This window comes from Petaurus breviceps, unplaced genomic scaffold, assembly GCF_028583685.1.
Source record: "Petaurus breviceps papuanus isolate PSGF00001 unplaced genomic scaffold, PetGlider_PUasm1.0 90994, whole genome shotgun sequence".
NCBI lineage: Eukaryota > Metazoa > Chordata > Mammalia > Diprotodontia > Petauridae > Petaurus > Petaurus breviceps.
In genome coordinates, this window is record NW_027187393.1 from 8,259,586 (window position 1) to 8,285,182 (window position 25,597).

Genomic DNA, 25,597 nt, shown 5'->3' on the forward strand with positions numbered 1-25,597 from the left:
AAGTGGAAGGCTGGGAATAGAGGTATACCAGCCCCTGCCTACCTCTGCTGTACCATCTAAGTGCCCACCTAGACTACTTAAGGGTGGCCCACGGAGCTGATGTTCTTTTTTATTCGAGATGGATGGGGGGAGGGGGGCGCGCAGGCAGCATGATAAAGGACATCCGATTAGAAGTGATTAGAAGTTAGAAGGCTCAGGCAAGTCCTGGTTCTAGTAGTAACTTGTTATGACCTTGGGTTGGGACGGATGGCGGAGTGATGTGGGTTTTTAGTACCTGGCTCCAAAACATTAGTCATGCCTAGTAGTCTGGAAGCATACATCAGGCTGGCAGTTTTGTCAGGGTAGCCTGGCAAACTTCATTGCCCATGACTGACATAATGCAGTCTTCAACACAACACATATATTCCCAATCTCAAAATCAGGAGTGTGGTTTACTTTTCAAAGGTGAGAACACACCTCAACAGAATGATCGAACCACGGGCATTTCTTTATTGTACATTGCTTTAGAAAATAAAACCAAGTATTTTCGTACATGGGGAGGGTGGGGGGAGGGAGTTGGGACTGGGCAGTCAACATAAATATCAAGATAAACAAGGAATGGAGAGAGGTGCTGACTACATGGTGACTAATGAAATGAGACAATTTTGAAGTAAATTATATTTATGTATATTCTTCAAAGTCATTTCCTCAGGAGGCCATAGGTCTACTTTGGTGATGCCATTAATCCAAACAATTTTAGAACTCCCTATAGGAAATCCATATCATTATAATCATCCCTTATTTATATATGTTTAAAAATGTGTCATTACTTCCAAATCCAAATTCCAAAAATGTCTTCAAGAATGGCATCCATCACTGGAATCTGTGTAAAGGCTCTGAAGATAGTTATAAATGAATATTCAGAGTAAAGTGCTGATGCCTGTCTTAAAAGTGCCACATTAATTTATAGTCACACTCCATAAAAGGCAGCAACTTCTCATATGCAAACATCTGAATCACAATTTGGAGGAAATGCATATAGACTGATCATCAGCAGAGACAGCCTTAATGTGTGAGAGATGGTTTTTCTAGTTGAGGTTTGAGCAGTTTTCTAATTGGTGAGGCTTCCAACTGCTGGGCAGTTCTTTCTCCTGAGAGAAAATAAGACAGATATTAAAAAAAAAAACCACAAAAGTCAGCCTTCAGAGAGAGGGAAAAACTATTTCTTTTTTGAAAAGAATTTTAACTACTAGGGGCAGCCAGGTGGCTCATAGAGTAAGAGCACCGGCTCCAGTGTCGGAATGACCTGGATCGAATCCCGGGCCCTGATACTCAGCACCACACCCAGAAATAACTGGCTGTGTAACCTTGAGCAAGTTACTTAACCCCCATTGCTTAAAAAAAAAAAAAAAGAATTTTAACTACTACCTTAAAGATGTACAATGGCAGTAAATTACCCATCCTCTATGATATATTTAGAATTTTCACCAAAGAATGGGTTTTAGGAAGAAGATAGAAGATAAGCCTTCACTCTTCCCAGACAGGGATTGTTAACCTGAGGTCCACAGACTTCCAAGGGATCCCTGGATAGGTTTCAGGGGATCCATGAACATGGATAGAAAAATAATTACATTCTTATTTTCACTAGCCTTTGGTTCTCTCTGTAATTCTGTATTTTTATTTTTTGCATTTAAAAACTTTTTTTGAGAAGGCATCCAATCCACAGGCTTCACCAAACAACCAAAGCGGTCCATAACACAAAAAAATTTCAAGAACCCTTGGTCTTGTAACATACTATCTGAAGGGAAATTTGAATCTAATGGAGTGAGGGTGGAAGTCTGTTTTAAGAAAAAATAACTAGGGGCAGCTAGGTGGTGCAGTGAATAGAGCACAGGCCCTGGAGTAAGGAGGACCTGAGTTCAAATTTGACCTGGGAAACTTAACACAAAACTAGCTGTGTAACCTCGGGCAAGTCACTTAACTCCAATTGCCCTAACTTTCCCCCCTCCAAAAAAACCCAAAACAAAACAAAAAACCCACAAGAGAAAATAACTTTTCTTTATTCTCTCCAAATCATAACTGCTTTTCTTACCAAGTTGCAAGGACATCTTCTTGAAGAATTGGGTAGTATCTTCCATAAAAGAATACAATAGCCTCATTGACCCTTGTAGTTCATCTATCTATAAACAAAAGAATTTCAGTGAATCTCTAGCCTGATAGACAAGTCCATTCATTCAGTCTCACTTTAATTCACTAAGAAGGACAATAGGATAATCTGAATTCCAGAATTCTGTAGCCCAATATAGGAGATAAAAGTCTCTTTCAGTTGTCTCTCTTTACATACAATGATTTTAGTCTGTAAAAATGTAGTTTCTGTATCTCGAGAATTCATAGGAGAAAGGTTTGTTCTAAGAATAGAAAGTAGTTAGAATAAGCTATTTTTGAGGAAAAGGCAATTTGCCTACTCTCAGCATTCTGTCATAGGCAATGGCAAACCATGTGTTTGAGAGATGAATAGGTAGTCTTGTAGGAATGTTCTAGTCTGCAGTGACATGAGTTGAAAATCTGCTGCAATGACCCAACAACTGGCAGTCTCTCCCTTTGCCAAGCAACTTTCACTTTTAGTCCCAAGCCTTTAGGGAAATCTTAGGACGTCTGGTCCTACAATAGTTAGCTTAATGACCTAAAATAAACTTCCTAACTTCACAATCCTCCAGATTATGTTAATGATTTTCAGGTAAGAGACCTTGGGAAGTCAAGGCAGTTTCAGGTTAGCCTACCTATACCATAGGGAATTTTTTATTTTGGGAGTAGAAGGAAAACTAGGTTCTGCTAACCTGAGGTCAGATGTCTGTTGCAAGGGGGTAATGTAGAAATGTACCAGCACCTCACTTATTCTAGATTGAACAGGACCCAAACCTTCTTGGCCTTGCTTTTTAAATCTTTATTCATGCTATGTAACTTAGAAAATCTTCTTATATGGTTAAAGCCCTCAGACAGAAAAACTAACAAATGCAAGTAATCATGTAATACTTGGCTAAAAAAAAAAAACAAAACCCAAAGCATTAAGCTAAAATGAATCACACCTGAGGTTAAAACAGGTGGCTGCTACTTGGCCTAAAGTTAATGCATTTCCTCTTAGGTTGAGTTGTACATACTCAGACCATCTCCCTTGACACACTGATTCCTTCAGATTTCCAGCAGGAAACAAACTAGCAGAGAGACCTCAATCCAGGATTTACTTGCTGTTTTCCATGAGAATGTAAGTTCTTTGGGAAAGGGGATTGTGTTCATTCTTTGTATTTGTATCTCCAGAGCCTAGCAAAGTGTCTGGCTCTCAGTGAATACTTCTTTGATTGAAGTAAATAGGAGACAACTCACCACAATCTCCATGTAGTTAAAAACCTCATTCTGGCTCTCTAATATTTTCTGGTAGTCAGGTTTTGTGCTAAGAATTTCACTTTGTGAAGACTGAAGATACAGAGTGGGGTCCAGTTGTATATCGGTAATTTTGGCTTCCTCTAACGTCCTTGAAAAATAAATGAAATGCTTAGAACAAATGATTTCTGGATAAAATTATATTTTGCCATACTACATTCAAAAGCCTCCTTACACTAAACTGAAAATTAAAATCTTTTCCCATCTTACCCAAAAGGGCTTCCTAATTAACAAAAAGATGCTTCTGATTATGTTGGTACTTTTCAACTGAGAACTCTAAATCTAGTAGCTTAAGGTTATAGCCTGCTCTATACCACAGAGAAAGCTAGATTTTTTGGGTGGAAGGAAACCATAAGGTATTATTACTAACCTGAGGTTGGATCTCTGTTGCAAGGGCAATAAAGAAATGCATTAACAGCTCATTTATTCTAGAATAGTTAGGTAGAATGTCAAATTCCAAATAATTTTTCATTTTTTTAGCTTTTAATTTTTTAAAATTTAATTTCAATTGCTTTGACTGCAATCTCTCAAAAATGTATTATACAATCCTAACACCCTTGCTGAATACCACCCAGTGTACAAAAAAAGCCACTGAGGTGGCAGGAGCCTGAAGAACCTAAGAAGTTAGTGCTTTTTGTCTTCACCGTGTGGACCCTGTCTCAATGCCTCTACTGGGTCAGCACTAAGATTGCCAGAGACAGAGCTGCCACCCTTTCCCTTGGAACTGGAAAGGTAACTAAGAGTTAAGAAGACAGAAGTCTTTGTTCGGTGACCACAACTAGTCTTCTTCCCCACAAAAAAGGGGCAACTTCAGGGGTAACTAATATATACTAACTCAAAGATCTCTAAGAACACTAGCCTTCCCAGAACTTTAATGCCCAATCTGTACTAATGGCAAAAAAAAAAGTTAAGAAATCCCCATGGGGAAAAAGCAAATTCTTATTTTGGCTACAGAGATTTAACCTGGACATCTCCTCAGCTTCTTTCTGGTGATGTAGCAATAGCTGATCCCAATTTGCACACTCGGAAGAAAGCCTGTAGAGTTAAAAAAAAACGCATACATCATGGCTGTAGGTTAGGTCAGGGCTCCAGTTACTCTAATGTTGATAAAAAAGTCAATGAAATAGAAGAACTTCAAGAAAACTTCTAGGATTACGAGAAGATGCTAAATAAATTTAGCCAACACAGATATTTAAAAATTATTTTCAATGAACAAAAATCTACCTTCCCTGGGGTGGCTAGGTGGCAAAGTATGTAAAGCCCTGGCCCTGGAGTTGGGAGGACCTGAGTTTGGTTCTGGCCTGAGACATTTAACACCTACACAAAAATACTAGCCGCGTAACCTTGGGCAAGTTACTTAACCCCAATTGCCCTCCAAAAGGCAAAAAAAAAAAAAATCTACCTTCCCTTCCTCCAAACCCCAACTGAAAAAAAGTGAGCATATTCTTTAAGTTAAATGAACACTTTTATTTCCTGTTCTTTACTCAATGGGATCAGCTATCAAGACATCCCAATACATTTTGAGAAGGAGGCTTTTAACTCCTAATACCAATCTCTTTTAAGAATACACATTTCTTTTGATACTATTCTTTCCAGGTTTAATTGAAATGAATCAGATGTAGTTCAATCATTACCCACTCACCTGGCTATATATTCTTTTATCTCCGTCATTGATGCTTCCAAGGCAGTATCTGATGACTGCCTGAAATAGAGGATTATAGGATTAACCACTCAAGAAGCATTTGATGTTAATATATCATGCCTGTAATAGTTTAAGTATTCTTTGTACATATAAAAATATTCAGAATCCAGTCTCACCATTAGTACATTAATGTAGTTTTCCTATAGGCCCTGCAACATTTATCATTTGGATCAACTTTGTTTATCTGATGGGTGTGAGGCAGAACCTAAAAGCTGTTTGCCTTTCTTTCATTACAAGTGATTTTGAGCAGTATTCCACACAGTCTTTTTGATAGTTTGGATTTCTCTCTACTCATATGCTTTGACCATTTATCAACTAGAGAAGCAGCTAAACCCCAATTGATGGCCACCTCTTTAGTTTCTAATTGACTTCCAATTCTCCCCTTCTGGATCAAGGAATTTATTACTTTCAACTTTCCCCTCCCCACGATAATCCTCCCTCTTACCAACCAACTCTTTCCCCATTCCCACATTTCTTGTTTAGTTTGACCTATTTCTACACAAAAGTTTGTTTCATGGTCACTCCTCCTATCCCTTCCTTACTTCTCTTCTAATAAACACCAATTATGAAAAATAACAGGTCTGCCCTCCTTCCTTTCTACACTAGCGTATTTCTTTTGCCTTCCCTTCTATTTTTCCTCTTAAAATCTTCATCATAAATTCAGTCTACCTTTAGGATCTCTGCTTTTCTAATTTAACTTTCTCAATACCCAAAGTAAGATTCTGAAGGGACATGTCTTTGCTCCCTCATTAGAACGTAAGCACTGTATCATCATATAGACCTATCAAATTAATCAGATACATTAAATTTTCTAGGTTGCTCTGATTTTATAGCTGTTACTTGGCTTGGGACTTTTCACCAGAAATGCTTGAAAGTCACCTATTCCATTAAATGTTCACCTCCTGCTCTCATATAATTATAATTAGCTTTATATGGTAAATTATTCTTGGTTGTAAGACTTTTGCCTTTTGAAATATTGTATCCCAAAATCTCTTCTCATTTAAAAGATGAAACTACAAGGTCTGGTATGATCCTGTGGTTACTTGATACTTGAACTGCTTCTTTCTGAATGTTTATGACATTTTTTTCTTAGATGTGGAAACTCTGGATTTTGGCTGATATTTTTCAGTCTGCCAGTCAATAAACATTTATTAAATACCTACTATAAGCCAAGCACAGCACTAAACTGGGGATTAAAAAAAGAGGCAAAAGACAATCCCCTGCCCACAATCTAGTGGAAGACCTCATACAATTTAATTCCTGTAACTCTTTCAGAAGGTGATCAGTGGATTCTTTTATCTTACCCTCTAATATATCTGGGCAATTTCCTTTTATGATTTCTTGAAATAGAGGGTCCCGGGTAGCAAGGTGGCCCAGTAAATAGAGCACTGGACCAGGAATCACGAGAACCTGAGTTCAAATCTGGCCTCAGACACTTGACACACTTACTGTGTGACCTTGGGCAAGTCACTTAGCCCCAACTGCCTTATATTCCCCCCTCCAAAAAATAAAAAAATATATATATATAGGGTCCCAAGATTTACTTTCGAAAAAAAAAATTTTTTTTAAATTATGATATTCAAGGAGTCTGATGACTATAAATGATCTCGTTCATGTTTACCAGGCACTTAGTTACTTTTGATAGCCAGTTGCCTTTTGTTCTTCTCCACGAGGAAGTATTTCAATGACACAAAATCCATGCTTCCTTTTTTTTTTTTTTAAATCAATTGGGGTTAAGTAACTTGCTCAAGGTTACATGGCCAGGTATTTCTGGGTGTGGTGCTTAAGTATCTGAGCCCGGATTCAATCCCAGGTCATCCCAACTCTAGGGCCGGTGCTCTTACTTGTTGTGCTACCTGGCCACCCCAAAATCCATACTTCTTAATATCAATACTTGTATGGTATTCAGTAAAACAGCAAATATCAGGGTCTTGTTATTGGCTTGCTCTCCCATTCTGATATCTTTCTCTAATTTTGACTTTTAGTCCCACCACTGATAATACTAGTGATTAGTGTTCCAGTTCCACTTAAACAAATTACTATCAATTGGTTTAATACTATTAATGGTATTTATTGTGCAGATATAATAATAAAAGAAGTAAAAATATTTCCCCTAAAAGCTGTGGGTGCACTTTCCCATGATACCAGTGATGTTTAGATAGAGTAGGCTCAAATTTTTTTTTTTGGGGGGGGGGGGCTTTTTTGGAGTCGGGGGAAGGCAGGGCAATTGGGGTTAAGTGACTTGTCCCAGGTCACACAGCTAGTTTTTTGTGTTAAGTGAGGCCAGATTTGAACTCAGGTCCTCCCGACTCCAGGGCCAGTGCTGTATTTACTGCACCACCTAGCCACCCCTCAAATTTTTAAAAATATTTTCCAACAATAACATGTTAAAACAATTTCTTTTAACATTTTAAAAAAAGTTTTGAGTTCCAAATTCTGCCTCTTCCTCCTCCCTGGGATGGTAAGCAATCAGATATATGTTATACCTGTGCAATCATGTAAAACATTTCCATAGCAGTCATTTTGTACAAGGAAACTAAAAAAAGTGAAAAATAGCATTATTCAGTCTATATCCAGAGAGTATCAGTTCTTTTTCTAGAGGTAGATAGTATACTTCATCATGAGTCCTTTGGGATTGTCTTGGATCACTGTATTGCTGAGAATAAATAAGTCATTCACATCTACAATACTGCTATTACTGTGTGCAATGTTCTTCTGGTTCTACTCCCTTCACTTTGCATCAGTGCATGCAAGTCTTTCCAGGTTTTTTTAAAAATGATTCTGCTTATCATTTCTTATAGCACAATAATATTCCATCACAATCATATACCACAGCTTGTTTAGCTATTCCCCAAATGATGGGCATCCTCTTAAATTCCAATTTTAAAGGCTCAAATTTAAAGCAGTTTCTACATGGCACTGCTGTGATGGGTCATGTAGATGGCTTGAGACTTCACTCTTTGCCATCTGGCTTCCAGAAAATTCCAGCATGGACTTCCAACTACTAAACTTCTGATGATTAGTATTCTTGACCTTTTGAAGTTCACAAGGTCACAGACATCATGAATCTCTTATCTAAAACAGGAAAAGACACAACACAAACAGAAACAAGGCTATGTACTCATCCAACATATTGTAGAGCCCTTGATAGGGAAATAAAGGCCTAAGGTTTCTTTCTTCATTGAGAGTTTTATCAGTTCTTAATTCTTCACTGGACATGCAGATAGGAACAAGGACCATGAAAACATTCCGCGCCCCCCCCCCCATCATTTTCTTATATTCTTTGAATCTTTTGATTTTATTTAAATATTTTTTGTCATCTTATGGAGTCACTGATTTCTTTTTGTTCTACTCTAGTTTGGAAGGGGTTGATTATTTGGATGTCACTGTTTTCTTTCTAAGCTATTGATTTTCCTTCCAATTCTCTCCTCCAGACCTTATCTCTTGGTTCATCTCTTTTAAGTATTTAAGTAGTGCTTGTGGGAAATTCATTTTTTTCTTTTCAGTCTCTGCTTACATTTGTTTATACATGAGATTTACTCTGGGGGGATTCCTGGATTTGCAGTAATTTTTAATATTGGCCACGATCTTCTCTGGTTTACTCATTTCTTCAGCTTAATTACTGAATTGGGGCTTTCTGTCAAGGCCAGGCTTCACCTCCTGCTGCATTATAGTTGAGTGTTCAGCTGTACTCAGTCTCATCCTAATGTCTTCTGGGATTCAGGACTGACTTCTACCTCCTAGAGTTAGGTGTTCCCCTCTTCTACCCATCCCAGACCTCCAAAGTCCATAGCACCGAATTTTCAAGACTCTCTACAGAATCCCAGTAGAATACTCGGAACCTCAGAGACCGGAGATGTCCTGATCCAATCTGTACTCACATTGGTTGTTACTATTCTCTGGTTTTCTTGGAGAGCTCATTGCTCTTGTTGCCTTTGGCCAGTACCCACCAATTCACGTTTTAGCTTCCATGCCTTTGTTCGCTGTTCCTCATTTACCAGTCTTTTTTTTAGCAATTATTTTTCAAGGTCCAATTCAAATCTTACCCTCTTCATAAACAGCTTTTCTGATCTAGATGAATAGGAAGAGATCTCTCTCTCCTCTGCAGTCCTGTAACATTTATTATCAACACAACTGAAACATGTATTACCTTATAAAATTACCTAAAAAAAAAGTTTTCTTTTCATCTATATGTGCTTTTGCTCCCCAAATGGTGCTGGTTTTCATTTTTTTATATCTCCTAATACACTTAGTATAATGCCTCATATAAAGCAGATGCTCAAGTATTTGTTAGCTGACTCATTTCCTCTATAAAATGAGGAGGGTTAGACTAGATGATTTCTTGGTAGCAAAATCTTAAGATTGATATTTTGGATTTATTTGGCAAATAATTTATCCAACTAATAAATATCCTTTGAATGTATAACCTCTTAAACTTCCACTTCTTTGCAGAGGAGGGAGTAACTATGCATATGTCAGAGTTTTCAAATGGCTGAATCAATTTGCTGAACTATTTTCTTCCTCTTTTTTAGTCAATATTATAAGGGATGACTCTCTGGGAAAGGAAGGGATACACTTGGAAATATGGGTAATGTAATAACAAAAACAATGAATTTTTATTTAAAAATTGGAAAATGGATAATTTTGATTATTTTAAATTAAAATTTTCTTGTATAAATAAAACCTATGCAGCCAAGAAGAGAAGGAATGAAAAACAACTTTCACAGACAATCAGATAGAATGTGATGGGGTGGGGTTGGGTGGGGGTACAGAGCCAAGATGGTGGAATAAAAGCAAGAACCTGCTTAAACTCCCACACCAACCACTTCTAATACCTGTAAAATATGTCTCTAAACAAATTTTAGAGCTACAGAACCCACAAAGTGACAGAGAGAAACAAATCTCCCGCTGAAGGCAGCCTGGCAGGCTGACAAGAAGGGTCTATCACACAAGGATGGGAGCCAAGTGGGCCCAAACCCTGGGCAGCCCCAACCAGTGGCAGACTTCAGGAGAGTGAATCACTGGCAGCTGTGGGGGTTTCTACACTTCTCAACCCATAAACCCCAATAAGAAAGTAAAAGGTCAGTGGGGAACTCTGTTGGAACCGAGTGGAGAAGAGCACTGTCTGGCCCCTAACCCTGGGGTGAGAGGTAGCTGAGGCGTGGGGTGGTACAGCAGCTGTAGCTGCTGCCAAGTGGCTGCCTCTGGAGCTCCTGGCCTGCAGATCGTAGAAGGACCAAACAACCATTAAGAGGGTAATTGTTCTTGCTTTGACCTGCTTGGATCTGGGTCACAATCTTGGGTAGTAGTCCTGGGGTATATGGCCAGTGTGCCAGAGCTTGTGGTGGCTGTAAAGAGGGCACCCCCCCAAAGACCTCTAACAATAGCTCTGACACAACTGTGAAAATCCTAGGAATTTGGGACACAGCTCTCTCTACTCTGGAAGCAGAGTTCTACTGTGGAATAGAGCTCAAAAGTCAAGCAACTGGCTGGCAGGATAAGCAAGCAGAGGAATCTTAATCAGACCGTAGAATCCTTTTCTGGGGACAAAAAAGGATCTAAACATGGAGCTTTCAAGAAAAATATGAACTGGTTACAGGCCGTGGAAGAGCTCAAGAAGGATTTTGAAAATCAAGTAAGACAAGTGGAGGGAAAATTGGGAAGAGAAATGAGGATGCAAGAAAATCATGAAAAGTGACTCAACAGTCTGCTTAAGGAGACCCCCCCAAAACAGTGAAGAAAATAACACCTTAAAAAATAGACTAACTCAAATGGCAAAAGAGGCCCAAAAAGCCAATGAGAAGAATGCCTTAAAAAGTTGAATTTGGCCAGATGGAAAAGGAATTTCAGAAATTCACTGAAGAGAGTAATTCCTTCAAAATTAGATTGGAACAAATGGAAGCTAATTACTTTATGAGAAATCAAGACACTACAAAACAGATCCAAACAAATGAAAAAATAGAAGACAATGTGAAATATCTCATTGGAAAAACCACTGCCCTAGAAAATAGATCCAGGAGAGAGAATTTTAAAATTACTGGACCACCTGAAAGCCATGATTAAAAAAAGAGCCGTTCTTTTTCCAGCCGGAATCATGGCGGGCGTAGAAGAAAAGAAGAAGCTACCATCCATTCCACTGAAGGCCAAATGTTTGAAGAAGAAGATGGCTATAAAAAAGCTCCGTAAAATACAGAGAAAAGTTATCTATGAAAAAGCTAAAGCCTACCATAAGGAGTATAGACAGATGTACAGAAGTGAAATCCGGCTGGCTATAATGGCACGCAAAGCTGGCAACTACTACATACCTGCTGAACCCAAGTTAGCTTTTGTGATCAGAATCAGGGGTATCAATGGTGTTAGCCCAAAGGTCCGAAAAGTATTGTAGCTTCTTCGCCTTCACCAAGTCTTCAATGGCACTTTTGTTAAGCTTAACAAGGCCTCGATTAGCATGCTGAGGATTGTGGAACCATACACTGCATGGGGTTATCCAAACCTGAAGTCTGTGAATGACTTGATTTACAAACGTGGTTATGGCAAGATCAAGAAACAGAATTGCCCTGACAGATAATGCCCTTATTGCAAAATCTCTAAGTAAATATGGAATTATCTGCATGGAAGACTTGATCCATGAGATCTACACTGTTGGCAAGCACTTCAAAGCTGTCAACAATTTCCTGTGGCCCTTCAAATTATTTTCTCCATGAGGCGGAATGAAGAAAAAGACTACACATTTTGTGAAAGGTGGAGATGCTGGTAACAGGAAAGACCAGATCAACAGGCTTATTAGAAGAATGAACTAAAGTTCTCTACACCATGATTATTTTTCTAATAGTCTGTTAATAAAAATGCCTGTGACAGAATTGGAAAAAAAAAAAGAGCCTAGACATCATCCTTCAAGAAATACTTAAGGAAAAGTGCCCTGATATTCTAGAACCAGAGGGCAAAATAGAAATTGAAAGAATTCACTGATTGCCTCTTGAAAAAGATCCCCAAAAGAAAACCCATAGGAATATCATAGCCAAATTCCAGAGTTCCCAGGTCAAGAAGAAAATATAAACTGTCAAGCAGATACAATTTGAGTATTGCAGAAGCACAATCAGGATAACACAAAATCTAGCAGCTTCTACATTAATGGATTGAAGGATTTGGAATATGATATTCTGGAGGTCAAAGGAGATAGGATTAAAAACAAGAATCACCTACCCAGCAAAACTGAGTATAATACTTCAGGGGAAAATATGGTCATTCAATGAAATAGAGGACTTTCAAGCATTCTTGATGAAAAAACCAGAGCTGAACAGAAAATTTGACTTTCAAATACAAGAAGCAAGAGAAGCATGAGAAGGCAAACAGGAAAAAGAAATCATAAGGAACTTAATAAAGTTGGACTATTTACATTCCTACATGTAAAAACAATAATTGTAACTCATGAGACTTTTCTCAGTATGAGGATAGTTGAAGGAAATATATATGTATATACGTATACATACATATGTATGTATTTGAGGGTATATGAGTGTATAAATACATATGTGAGTGTATATAGGTATGTACCTGTATATACTCAGAGGGCACAGGATGAGCTGAATATGAAGGGACAATATCTAAAAAATAAAATTAAGAGGTGAGAGAGGAATATAATGAGAAGAAAAAGGGAGAGATAGAATAGGGTTAATTATCTAAGATAAAAGAGGCAAGAGAACTTACAATGGAGGGGAAGAGCAGAAAGGTGAAGGGGAATAGGTCAAGCTTACTCTCATTGAATTTGGCTTAAGGAGGGAATAACATATACACTCAACTGGGTATCTTACCCTACAGGAAAGTAGGGGGGAAAGGGGATAAAAGGGGGGATGATGGAAGGGAGGGCACACTGAGGGAGAGGGTAGTTAGAAGCAAACACTTTTGATAAGGGACAGGGTCAAAGTAGAAAATAGAATAAATGGGAGGCAGAATAGGATGGAGGGAAATAAAGCTAGTCTTTCACAATATACCTACTATGGAAATGTTTTGTGTAACTACACATGTTCAACCTATATTGAATTGTTTGTCTTCCCAGTGAGGGGTGGGTGAGAAGGGAAGAAGGAAAAGATTCTAGAAATCAAAGTTTTAAAAAAAAATATTGGAATATTTGCTGTGGTATAAGAAATGATGAGCTGGTTGATTTAGAAAAACATGGAAGGACTTGGACTTATGAAAGAAGATGCTGTCCAACCTTCAAAGAAACAGATGACAAGTGGAAATAAGCACAGTATGGTCTTACATAAATGTGAGTGAGTGTTTATATGTGTATGTTTATAGATATCCATGTATATGTGTGTGTGTGTGTGTGTATAGACAGATAGATATATTCTCAGCGATTAATTGTCACTTGGGGGAAAGAAGAAAGAAGGAAAGGGGAAAAAAATAAAGTAAAAAGTGCACAGCAGAGAACAAAAGAACCTGCAAGGAAGCAAAGAAAAGCTGGACAGCTTTGAAAACAATGTACAATATTTATTATATAGGTTTCCTTGAAATGGAAATTTGTTTTATATAGAATCCTCTCTTACATTCTGCTATGTACACGGTGATGTCTTTTTTTCCTTATTTTGTACTTAAGTTGAAAATAATTTTTTTTTTTAAAGCAATTGGGGTTAAGTAACTTGCTCAAGGTTACATGGCCAGTTTTTTTTGCCTGGGTGTTAAGTATCTGAGGCCAGAACCAATCCCAGGTCCTCCCGACTCCAGGGCCGGTGCTCTTACTCACTGCGCCACCTAGCCACCCCTGAAAATAAATTTTTTTTAAGCAATTGGGGTTAAGTAACTTGCGCAAGATTACATGGCCAGTTATTTCTGGGTGTGGTGCTAATTAAGCATCTGAGCCCGGATTCACTCCCAGGTCATCCTGACTCTGGGGCTCTTACTACTGAACTCTTACTCACTGAGCCACCTGGCTGCCCCTGAAAACAAATTTTTAAAAAAATTCTAAAAAAAACACACAGAGTAAATTATGTATCTAAATGGTACATCCTCTTCTGTCTCTGAATGACTAGGTTACAACTCCTTGTACTCCAAATTAGAGTAAATAAAAAAGCTAGAACTTCCTCATTTCTTGGTGAATATGCCAACTCTGTGATAAAATATACTTTTTCAGGTTGGTAACTTGGAAAGGGGAGAATGAATTAGGCTGATCAATATAGCATGAAAGCACAGTGGTCTCAGAGCAAATATATTTAGATTTGAATCCCAGCTATGTGACAGTATATGACCTTGGGTAAGTTACTTTCTCTTTGTTGGCTTTAGCAGACTCACCTATAAACTGGGGGATAATACTTGCCCTATCTACCTCATAGGCTTGTTATACAGATTAAATAAGACTGCAGATGGGGAGGAGGCAAATGGCAACGCTGATCTATGTCCAGTTTGGGCTTTGGTAATGTTAATCAAAATTTTTAAGAACTTTCCAAGTATCCTAGGGTCTGGGGATCTATGTTAATTTTCATGACTGACAAGAAAAAAGAGAACTTTGCAACTATACAAAAGCATACAAATTTTTGCTGAATTATAACCTTTTAAGAGAACAAGGGAAGTTATTATTACCCTTTTGATCCATCAGAGCATTTCTTTAAGGTCCCATCATCTTCAAGTTGGTTTATAAAATGCTTGAATTCTTCAGAAATTGAAGATACTGGAAAGAAGAATAAAATGAAAAGGCAGAGAAATGAAGGTAGCTTTATGCAGCATATACATTTGACAAAAATCTTACACATTAAATATTGAAGGTATCAGAACTAGAATCCTTACAATACAGCTCAGCATTCACCTGTATCTACTATGGGCCTGGCATTAGGTGGCATGATGGACAGAGTTTGGAAGTAGGAAGGCCTAAATTCTAATTCAGCCTCAGACACTGACTAGCTATGTGAAGCTGGTCATAGGAAGAGGTCTTGTCTCAGTTTTCCCAACTGTAAAATGGGGATAACAATAGTACCTGTCTCCCAGTGTTGTGAGGATCAAACGAGGTAATATTTGTAAAGCACATGGTACCTAGGGAGCAGTTAATAATGCATATCTCTAAATAAATAAATGTATAAATGCCTATTTCCTTCCTTCCTGACAACTGTGTAAGAGTCAAGGACAGAAAGACAAAACCAGTCTCTGCCTTTCAGGAATTTATATTCTGTGTGTGTATGTATATGCTGAGGGGGGTGGGAAGACAGAACAACATATACATAGAAAACTAAATGCAAAATAAATTATAATAAGCTTAAATTTTAATAAGACTTCTGGGACACCCTAAATATAGAAGTAATTTCCAGGGAGATGGTATTAGCACTTAAAGGTATCAGGATATGCTTCATGTAGTTGGCAACAGTTGGGCTGAGCTTTTAAAGAAGATAGGGATTCTATGAAGGACAGGTGAGGAGAGAAAAATAGTTCAGGCTTGGCAAGAGCTTGTACAAAGTGATGGAGATGGAAGATTATATATTGTATATAGGAAATAGCAAGAAGATCAGTTGGGCTAGAAAGCAATCAATCAATTTAATAAATAACATTTATAAGAGTTTATATTCCTGGCACTGTCTTTAGTGCTGAGTAAACAAAAAGAGGTAAAAGACAGTCCTGGCCTTCAAGGAATTAAAAAATCTAATGAGAGAGACAACATGCCAACAAATATATACATACAAGCTATACAGAGGATAAATAGGAAATAATTGAGAAAGAGAAGACCCTAGTATTAGGAGGGGTTGGGGAAGGTTTCTCATAAAAGAAGGGATTTCAAGTAGGACTTAAGGAAGCCAGGGAGGTCAGCAGGCAGAGTTGAGAAAGAGAGCATTCCAGGCAAGGGAGATAAGAGAAATGTCTGGAACCAAGAGATGAAGTGTCTTATCTGTGTAACAGCCAGAAGGCCAGCATCACTGGACTAAAGAATATATATCTGGGAATAAAGTGGAAGAAGACTGGAAAAGTTGATCCTGGAGATGATAGGGAGGCACTGGATTTTATTGAGTAAGGCATTGACACAGTAAAACCGGAACTTTAGTAAAATCACTTTAGTGGCTGGAGGACAGATTGGACTAAGGAGAGATTTGAGGAAGGCTGACCCACCAGCAGGTATTGTCTAAGCATGAGGAGATGAAGACTTGCCCTAGAAGGATGGCAGTGTTTGAGGAGAAAAGGGATTATATTCCAGAGATGTTGCAAAAGTAAAAGTAACTAGCCTTGAGGCAGCTAGGTGGCTCAGTGAATAGAGCATCAGCCCTGGAGTCAGTAGGACCCGAGTTCAAATCCAACCTCAGACACTTACCACTTATTAGCTATGTGACCTTGGGCAAATCACTTAACCCCAATTGCCCTGCCTTCCCCCTTCAAAAATCAATAATAATAATATGACTAGCCTTGGCCAAGAGCTTTGTATATAGGAGGGGGTATGTGAGAGGTAGTAAGGAATCCAGGATGACTCCTAGGTTGTGAGCCTAAAACACTGGAAAGATGATATTGCCCTCTACAGTAATAGCGAAGGTAGGAGGGGGAAGAGTTTAGGGGGGAAGTTAAGAGTTCTGTTTTGGACATGTTGAGTTTAAGATGTCTTCTGGACACACAATTTGAAATATCTGAAAGGCAGTTCAGAGATGAAAGACTAGAAGTAAGCAGACAGGTTGGGATAAGACAGGCAGATCTGAGATCATCGGTAACTAAATCCATAGGAATCAATAGGATCATATACAGGGAGATGAAAAAAGTGTCCAAGACAAGCATAATTTGTGAAGGAGAATACTGTGCAATAAGCCTAGAAAGGTAAGCTGAGGCCAAAAGTGGAAAAGATTCAAAGGCTAAAAATAAGAGCATTTTATCATGGAAGCAAGGGAAAGTCACTAAAGGTTCTTTAATGGGGTAACAGCTAGACCTGGGTTTTAGTAATATCAATTTGGCAGTGACATGGGACTAGAAAGGGGACTGACTGGAAGCAAGGATGCCAATTAGATTAGTCCAATAGTCAAGGGACTGAACTAGGGTGGTGGTGATGTGAATGGAAAGAAAGGTATGGATGAAAGAGATATTGCAGAAGCAGAAGACTTAGTAACTGGTTGAATGTAAGGGCTGAGAGACTAGTCTTTAGGGCATCCAATATTACAAACCTGGATGACTAGAAGAATAGCGGTGCTCTTAATAAAAATATGGAAACTAGCTAGAAGGGAGAGTTTTGGGGAAAAGATAATGAGTTGTATTTTGGTCAAGTTACTTTTGTAGACCTCTGTAGATATCTACAGGACATCCAATTAGGGATATTCAATATGAAGTTGGTGAGTGAAAATCCAGGGGAGAAAATTTGGAAGACCTGGGAATCACCTGCAGAGAAGTGATAGTTGAACCTGGGGAAAACTGAAGAAAATCACTAGGAGAATGTATAAAGAGGAGAGGGCCCAGGACAGAGTTCTGGGGTACACCCATGAATGGGAGGTGGGACAAGAATGATGACTTCCCTCTAAAGAAGACTGAGAAGAAGATAACAGACCAGAAAGAGGAAAAGCAAAAAAGAACAGTGTTATAAAAACCTAGGGGAAGGGGAGAGAAGAGTGTTTAGGAGGAGAGAGTGGTCCACAATGTCAAATCCTGAAAAGTAACAAAAGGCAATTAGATTTTGAAAATTAATAGTCCATTGATAATCTTAGATAAAAAGCAGTATCATCTGAGTGATGAAGTCAGAAGCCAGATTAAAAGCAGTTGAGAAGCAAATGTGAGGAAAGAAAGTGGATGCAGTAATACTGATATAATATTTATTGACATTTATGTGTTGATATCAATACTAAGGATGGCATCTCAAGGAGATGGTGAGCTCAAGTTAAGGTTTTTTAAGGATGGATAAGATCTTAGCATATTTATAAGCAATAGAAAAGGGCTTTATGGACAAGGAGAGAAAAGAAATTAGGGAAAAAAAGGAGTTGATCAAGGAAGGACCAAGTTCCCAGAGAACATAGAAGATGGAACAAAGGGCATAGCTAGAAGAATTGGCATTTGCAAAAATAATGGTAGCTTGCCCTCTAATATTAGAGAAAAGAAAAGAGGGGAATATTATTGAGGTAATCTAGAATGTGGAATTGGAGAAAAGACAGAACTTAAAGCAGATAGTCTTTACTTTTTTGTCAAGGTCTTCTGCTGGAAGGAAGTAAGATAGAGTCAATCATGAAAGAATAAAGGGATTGGTACACATCAGAGAGGGTTTGGTTGAGATTGAATAATGAATCTCTGGTGGACCCAGTCAGTAAAGTTGCACAATTTTCTCCAATGGCATTCAGCAGTATACATACAGAAGCAAAGAAGACAGATACTAACATAGGGTGAGCTGAGAAAGGACAAAGGGGCCAAAGGAGAAAAAGGAAGAGGATAGTATAAATTTGAAATGGTTACCTATATAGTCAAGATTTTTAAAGGAAGGTAAGGCTACAACAGGTGTGATAGCAAGGGAAATCAGGAAGGGATTTAGTAACTAAATGTTGTGGTGATGAGAGAACAGGTTTAGAAGAATGTTAAATTGCTAGGATCAGGTAAATAAATCTTCAAAGTATGGATCCTAGACATGTAACAACTATAGGGGATGACTATATCAAGAGTATATAGTCATATACTATATATGTGTGATGCTTTATTATACTGCCATAATATCAAGAGAGTCGTGCCACTTAGTGAACATGAAAGTACCCACCTAAGAACTATATTAATATTCAGTATGTAGTCTAGGAGTTCTTTGTGGTTAAGTACAAGTGAAATGGGAGATAACACTGAGAAGGTGACATTTTTTCGGGTGATTTTTCAATGTCTTTTTTAACTGTGCTTAAAAAAAGTTAAAAGATTGGCCAGTATCTATTATATTTCAATCAAAAAACTTATTTCTGATTACACTAGGAGTTCTATAGAAATTAGGCAATGGATGGGAATAAAATCAAGAGTTAGGAAACACAATGAAAAAAATGTTGCAAATGATTAATTATGAAAATTAGATGATAGTAAGCTGTACTTAGACTGGGAAGAGCAATCTATCACACCCACCAAAATAATGAAGTTATAAAAATGATGCATTAGTTCTCAAGAAGATTGTGAGGTAATTCCATTTAAGGAAATAATTTTCCCAAAAGAATATAAGTTCTTTCCTAGTAGGTACTGTATTTAGTTTAGTGTTGTTTTTTTTTAATTTAGTTTTTAATTGTATTCCTAGCATGTAGCCCAAAGTAAGTGTTTAAATGAAAATTTAATTCTAAGGAATAGTAAATCTTAGTTCAATGGTTTCTTGGATTTTAAACCCACAGTTTCAGAAGCCCTGTTAGAGCAGTAAAAAGTACAAACTGGCTCCTATCTTTGGCAGATTCATGAAGTGACAAACAGCAAAAGTTAGTGCTACTCTGTGTAGCACTCAAATTCTCCTTAGTAACTTACCTCTGGCTTTAAAAGTATCAAGACTGATATTATCAACATCTCTCAGAAAAGATTCAAGTTTCTGTGCTGAGAACTAAAAATAAACAAACAAACACTTTGACAATCACCTCCACTCTGAACAAATGGAAAGAAACATGGACAGTCCAAAATATGAACTAGAAAAATAAATCTAAATGTTTATTAACACTGATGTCTCAAGTTAATTCACTGTGCAAGTAAAACTCATTTAAAGAGGTCAATGGATTGAAATGACTTTTGTTGTTATCCACTGCCTCCTAAGTATCTAGGGGTAGCTGCTGATGTGTGTGTATCTTTAAGGTAAGATTTTTTTTTGAAGTGTAAAAATAAATTACATTTCGTACACTACAACATAGTAGTTGTACTTCCTTGGGACTGAGACTTCAACAGGATACAAAAGCATTTCCCTAACCCAAACATCTTACCTGAAAACTGGAGAGCAGGAGACAGCCAAGGCGTTTGCTTTCCGCCAAGTCTATGCTGACAGATCTGCTGAGCTCTAACATACAAAAGCATCACCATCACAGTAAAAGAAGTCCAACATCTTTCTAGTTAGCAAGGTACTTATATATCTGAAAATAGATCCCTTTGGGTACAATCTAATTTAAGACAAGAACACCCCTAAGATTTTTCTCATTGACTGAAGGAGAAATCAAATATAATCTTTTTTTTTTTTTTTTGGCTTTTTGGAGGGCAATTGGGGTTAAGTGACTTGCCCAAGGTCACATGGCTAGTTTTGTGTTAAGTATGTGAGGCTGGATTTGAACTCAGGTCCTCCTGACATCAGGGCCAGTACTCTATTCACTGTGCCACCTAGTTGCCCCCAAATATAATATCTCAAATCTTCTCTTGTTTTGAGTGAATGAGGCAATCTATATAAATTAAATTTCCAAATAACTGAAGCTTACCCTTTTAAGTAATAAAGCTTTGTGTAAAAAAGATACCTTTCCTAAAATGTATTATAAAAGAATGACAAGGGCAGCCAGGTAGCACAGCAAGTAAGAGCACTGGCTCCAGTGTTGGAATGACCTGGGGATCAAATCCGGGCTCAGATACTTAGCACCACACCCAGAAATAACTGGCTGTGTAAGCTTGAGCAAGTTACTTAGCCCCGATTGCTTGAAAAAAAAAAAAAAGAATGACAAATAGGAAGAATTCAAAGAAAACTTGTGTGTAACATGGAAGTGAAAGATGAACCAAAAATATAACTATATAATTGAAAACAACTTTAAACAGCAACAAAACTCAGATTAAACAATAATGGATGATGTTGATTCTAATTTATTAGAGTTAAAGCACAAAAGCACATACCTTTTCATTTAATTAGTACTGTATAAGGCTGTCTCTACTAACAATCGCTGTCACTCTCTTAAGACTATTTTGCTTAACTTTTCAGAGGTTGTACCCTGAAAGTAACTTTTTCTATTGCCGCAGGAACATAATTTACTGTTATCACAGAATACTATAATTCTTTCAGAGGCAGTGTAGGACTATTTGTCCCCCACAAAAATCCACCCCTTGTGTGCTCTTGTATACTGTCACTTCACACTACCTCTAGGGTATCTTACAACTTACTGTTTCTAATCCATGGTCCTGATTAACTAAGCAAATGAAAGTTATTGGGGTTAGCAGGGTAGCAAAGTCCATTACATCAGTAACCTTTTACACCTGACTCTAAAACATAGGCTCTGGGTGTAGGCCTAGAGGTGGCTCCACTAGCTCCTACAACAACTGTTTTTTTTTCCTTTTAAAAATAGTGCTTAACAGGGCGGCCAGGTAGCACAACGAGTAAGAGCACTGGCTCTAGTGTTGAGAAGACCTGGAGATCCAATCCCAGGCTCAGACACTTAGCACCCACCCAGAAACACCTGGTCGTGTAACCTTGAGCAAGTTACTTAACCCCAATTGCTTAGGGGCGGCCAGGTGGCTCAGCGAGTAAAGAGCACCGGCTCCAGTGTCGGGATGACCTGGATCAAATCTGGGCTCAGATACTCAGCACCCACCCAGAAACAACTGGCCGTGTAACCTTGAGCAAGTTACTTAACCCCGATTGCTTTAAAAAAAATAAAAAAAAATAGTGCTTAGGGACAGCTAGGTGGCGCAGTGAATAGAGCACTGGCCCTGGAGTCAGGAGGACCTGGGTTCAGATCCGGCCTCAGACAGTTAACACACACAAAAAACTAGCCATGTGACCTTGGGCAAGTCACTTAACCCCAACTGCCCTCCAAAAAGCAAAAAAAAAAAATAGTACTTAAGGTCTTTTGTGATTTCTTATTTAGGGTCAGAGATACACTCTGGATGGTTAAAAACTGCTAGAAGTTTGACCACCAGCTTAGTGAGGCATTAGACTACAGAAAACACTAAACTCCACTAACAGTTATTTGGCAATTTTTACTGAAATGTTCCAGATTAACCATGAGTCTTTCCTTACTATGATTAAAATTAAAAAAAAAAAACAATAACCAGCAAATCTACATCAAATTTCTCTAACAGTAATAATACAGCAATACAGCCATTGTACAATATAGCAAATTCTAAAGTATAACCCAAACAGCTTCATAATTTTACTTTTTAGTTTTCTCTGTGAGATGTATGTGTTCCACTATAATATCAAACCCCCCCCCAACAAATCATCATCCCCATCATTCTCTACTTTATTGGATTAAACAGAAGACCAAAGGATGATATATTTGCTACTGTGGTAATATGACCCTGGATATTTAGATGAAGCCAACAAGAACAGTTAAGAGATTAGAAACTGTTTAGGAAACATAATCTTACATATAAATATGTATATATTATATTCCATACATATATATTAAATAGGTATGATGTATAAAGAATATAGGTTATAAATGAATATACCAGAGATAGTCATGGATATGGTAAAAATCTAAACTTAGCGATCTGAAGTTTATTTTATGTCATATGTGATGACATTTTATATTTGCTACTATACCTGTAATACCCTGATGAAAGGGAGGTAGAGACTTCCGACGGTTTATTTCTTTCATACTAGCCCTACGCCAGGACTGACGCTTGGTTTTCTGACTGCTGTTATATTCTTGTGGGGCCATGTACGTGGGGCTGAGATCTTGAGTTTTTCCTGTTTCAGGGCTGTCCTCAGAATTCCTTCTTTTTCTTGAGACATCCTTGGTAGTCTCCGGGAAGGCAGAAGATGCAGCACAGACTTCCAGAGAGGTATGGTTTGATGTTAATTGATGATCTTGAGTCTTGGGAACCGCTACTTTCTCTTCAGACACTTATTACAAAACGTTAAAATATTAAAAACCTGCCACCAACGAAACATTTTTGTAAAGCAAACAGGCCAAAGAATTGCTAGTACTCTAAATTAGAGAAACACATGTAGAAGATTTCATTGGGAATATAGAATTCTAATGCTGGTTTTGGGGAGTGTCTTAGCACCTGAGAGGGCATCTTAGGCTCTCCAACCCCCCCTTTTTTTTTTAATAAAGCAATCGGGGTTAAGTAACTTGCTCAAGGTTACACGGCCAGTTGTTTCTGGGTGGGTGCTGAGTATCTGAGCCCAGATTTGATCCAGGTCATCCCGACACTGGAGCCTGTGCTCTTACTCGCTGAGCCACCTGGACGCCCCTAAGCAATTGGGGTTAAGTAACTTGCTCAAGGTTACACGGCCAGGTGTTTCTGGGTGGGTGCTAAGTGTCTGAGCCTGGGATTCGATCTCCAGGTTTTTTTTTTTTTTTTTAAGCAATCGGGTTAAGTAACCTGCTCAAGGCTACACAGCCAGTTATCTCTGGGTGTGGTGCTGAGTATCTGAGCCCAAATTTGATCCAGGTCATCCCGACACTGGAGCTGGCGCTCCTACTCGCTTAGCCACCTGGCCGCCCCTAAGCAATTGGGGTTAAGTAACTTGCTCAAGGTTACACGGCCAGATGTTTCTGGGTGGGTGCTAAGCGTCTGAGCCCGGAATTGGGTCTCCAGGTGTCCTCAACACTGGAGCCGGTGCTCTTACTCGCTGTGCTACCTGGCCGCCCTACTCCAACCCTTCTTAATAATTACATATCCCTTTTGAGGAATTGGGGTAGAGGGAGGCAAAAAAATCTAAGCTTAGTGATTTCTTCAGAGTAGGGACCTGATTGTGAAAACTCCCTCTTCTGTTGCAAACCTGTAAGTCTCAAGAGTTGCCTGTATCACCGATAAAAGACTTGCTAGTGGTCACACAAATAGTATGAGTTAGTGTAAGTCTTGCGTGTTTTAAAAGTTACCAAATAATTTTCAAAGTACTGCTGGATACCTGCCATGTTACTGAGCGGTTTCTATTTCAACAATGTTTAATTATTCTGCACTTGGAGAAAGAAGCAGTTGCTAATGAGATAAAATAAGGCTTAAAAAAAATTTGCCATTAATCTCATATTCCTCAGCATTTGTAATGTTTTTTATTTGTCAAAGCATTTCCATACCGTGACTTTATCTTCACAATTTTCCTATAAACACTTCTTGGCAAATATCCTCATTTTTCAGATTATTCATCTTTTAAATAAAAAAAGTGAAGTTAAGTGGTTTATCAGTAATGTTACAGAGTTATAGCTAGGTCTAAAAATCTATCTTCTTCCTGAATTTGAATTTTCTGGTAGTATAAATAGGTTTTTTGTGGTGGTGTTTTTTTTTTCCCCCCAAGAGGTACAGGGTGGGGGTGGAGAGGGAGAGGAGAACTGGATCTCCTTATCTAGCCCAAGCTAGAAGGCCTCGGCTACTTATGAATCCCTGACTGACTGGCAATGAAGCTGTAACCTGCTGCTTTTCTGACCTAGGCTGGTTCGACCCTCCTGATGTAGCTCAGTGCCTTATTTGTCACCAGATTCACCATCTTGGTGCAGATGTTATTAGGTTTAGCCCTACTGTAGATAAGGACTCCCAAACTCAAGTAATCCACCAGCTTCAGCCTCTCTAGTGGCCACCTTCCCCCTCCCCACCTAAATAGGCTTATATCCTATCCTATATATAATATAGGATATTATATATAGGATATATTATATATATAGGATATTATATATTTTATAATATATAAAATATATCCTATTGCCTAACAAATATATAAGAACAGTAAGGAAGCATATCTCCTGTCTCCTGGCAATCAGGGTGGGATGGATGTACTGGCTTCAACATAACAGTTACCTTCAACCAGGGTATTTCCTTAATACTTTCCAACCACACTAGAATACCTCTCCCCATTATCAAATTCACTAAAATTTTGGTTTCAACTCCTCTAGTCTTACTTAATACTATTTCCTATTATGTACTTTGTAGCCAAAAATTTCATCAAGCTCACTTAAATATGTCTGGAGACTGAATCAAGAAAGCTCCACAAACCAACCTTCTAATCAGAACCGTGGAACTAATTTAGTAGCTTCTACCAACTCAAGAGTACCTTCCTGTGGCATAGCTAGCAAATCCTTTTAGCTTACTTGCCAACCTCCAGCTTTCTCTTAAGTTGTCATTTGGTCAGATCTGCAATCCAGCCCAAATGTTCATATGGACTATTTGTACCCAACCTATGGTAGAGCATTCCAAGCTTGTATTGGTCTGATGAGCCAACTGGACACTGTAAACTTGACTCTAACAGTGATGTCATTTTGGTCGTCTTTGAGAATGAAGGCCAAACATATAAATAGGTAGGTATACAGACAGATAGATATATCAAAGCCTCCCATCACACTCCCTCTTTTACCTAGATCTCTACTCCTCTCTAGTCCCTTATACTCTTGACAAGTCCCTACCTCCTGGCTTTAACTAAGACCTGGTCTTTCTCTAAAGATACCACATCCCTAAAAACTCTCTTCAGTGCTAGCTACCCTTTTCACTCTATCCTACCTCCCAGAACCAGGAAGTTCAATGAATTCTTCCTCCCCAATGATTCTCAGAGATTTTATCATCTTCATTGACAAACCTTTATCTCTTTGATTGCTCATCCTCTCTTAATGCTTTTAACTACCATTCACCAACCTCCAGAGCCTTGTCCTACCTTTTCCAATGACTTCAGCCCCTGGTTTAATCACCACTTCTCCAATC

At 38.3% G+C, this 25,597-nt stretch overlaps 1 protein-coding gene and 1 pseudogene across 4 annotated transcripts in view; one reads left to right on the forward strand and one right to left on the reverse strand.

Annotated features, from left to right (window-relative positions):
• Positions 1 to 468: 468 nt before the first annotated feature.
• Positions 469 to 25,597, reverse strand: part of DSN1 (DSN1 component of MIS12 kinetochore complex) — a 28,765-nt gene continuing 3,636 nt past the window's right edge. The window contains exons 4-12 of one of the 4 annotated variants that reach the window (XM_069077803.1): positions 22,506 to 22,808; positions 19,972 to 20,045; positions 19,529 to 19,601; positions 14,696 to 14,783; positions 5,060 to 5,119; positions 4,381 to 4,452; positions 3,361 to 3,508; positions 2,072 to 2,159; positions 469 to 1,130 (exon numbers count right to left, since the gene is read on the reverse strand). In XM_069077803.1, coding sequence (XP_068933904.1) covers positions 1,045 to 1,130; positions 2,072 to 2,159; positions 3,361 to 3,508; positions 4,381 to 4,452; positions 5,060 to 5,119; positions 14,696 to 14,783; positions 19,529 to 19,601; positions 19,972 to 20,045; positions 22,506 to 22,808 — 992 coding nt within the window. In that variant the 3' untranslated portion in view covers positions 469 to 1,044. Of the gene's footprint in view, positions 1,131 to 2,071; positions 2,160 to 3,360; positions 3,509 to 4,380; positions 4,453 to 5,059; positions 5,120 to 14,695; positions 14,784 to 19,528; positions 19,602 to 19,971; positions 20,119 to 22,505; positions 22,839 to 25,597 lie in introns of all 4 variants that reach the window. The other 3 variants (XM_069077805.1, XM_069077804.1, XM_069077806.1) reach the window with 3 other exon arrangements.
• Positions 11,202 to 11,994, forward strand: LOC138153581 (large ribosomal subunit protein uL30-like; annotated as a pseudogene).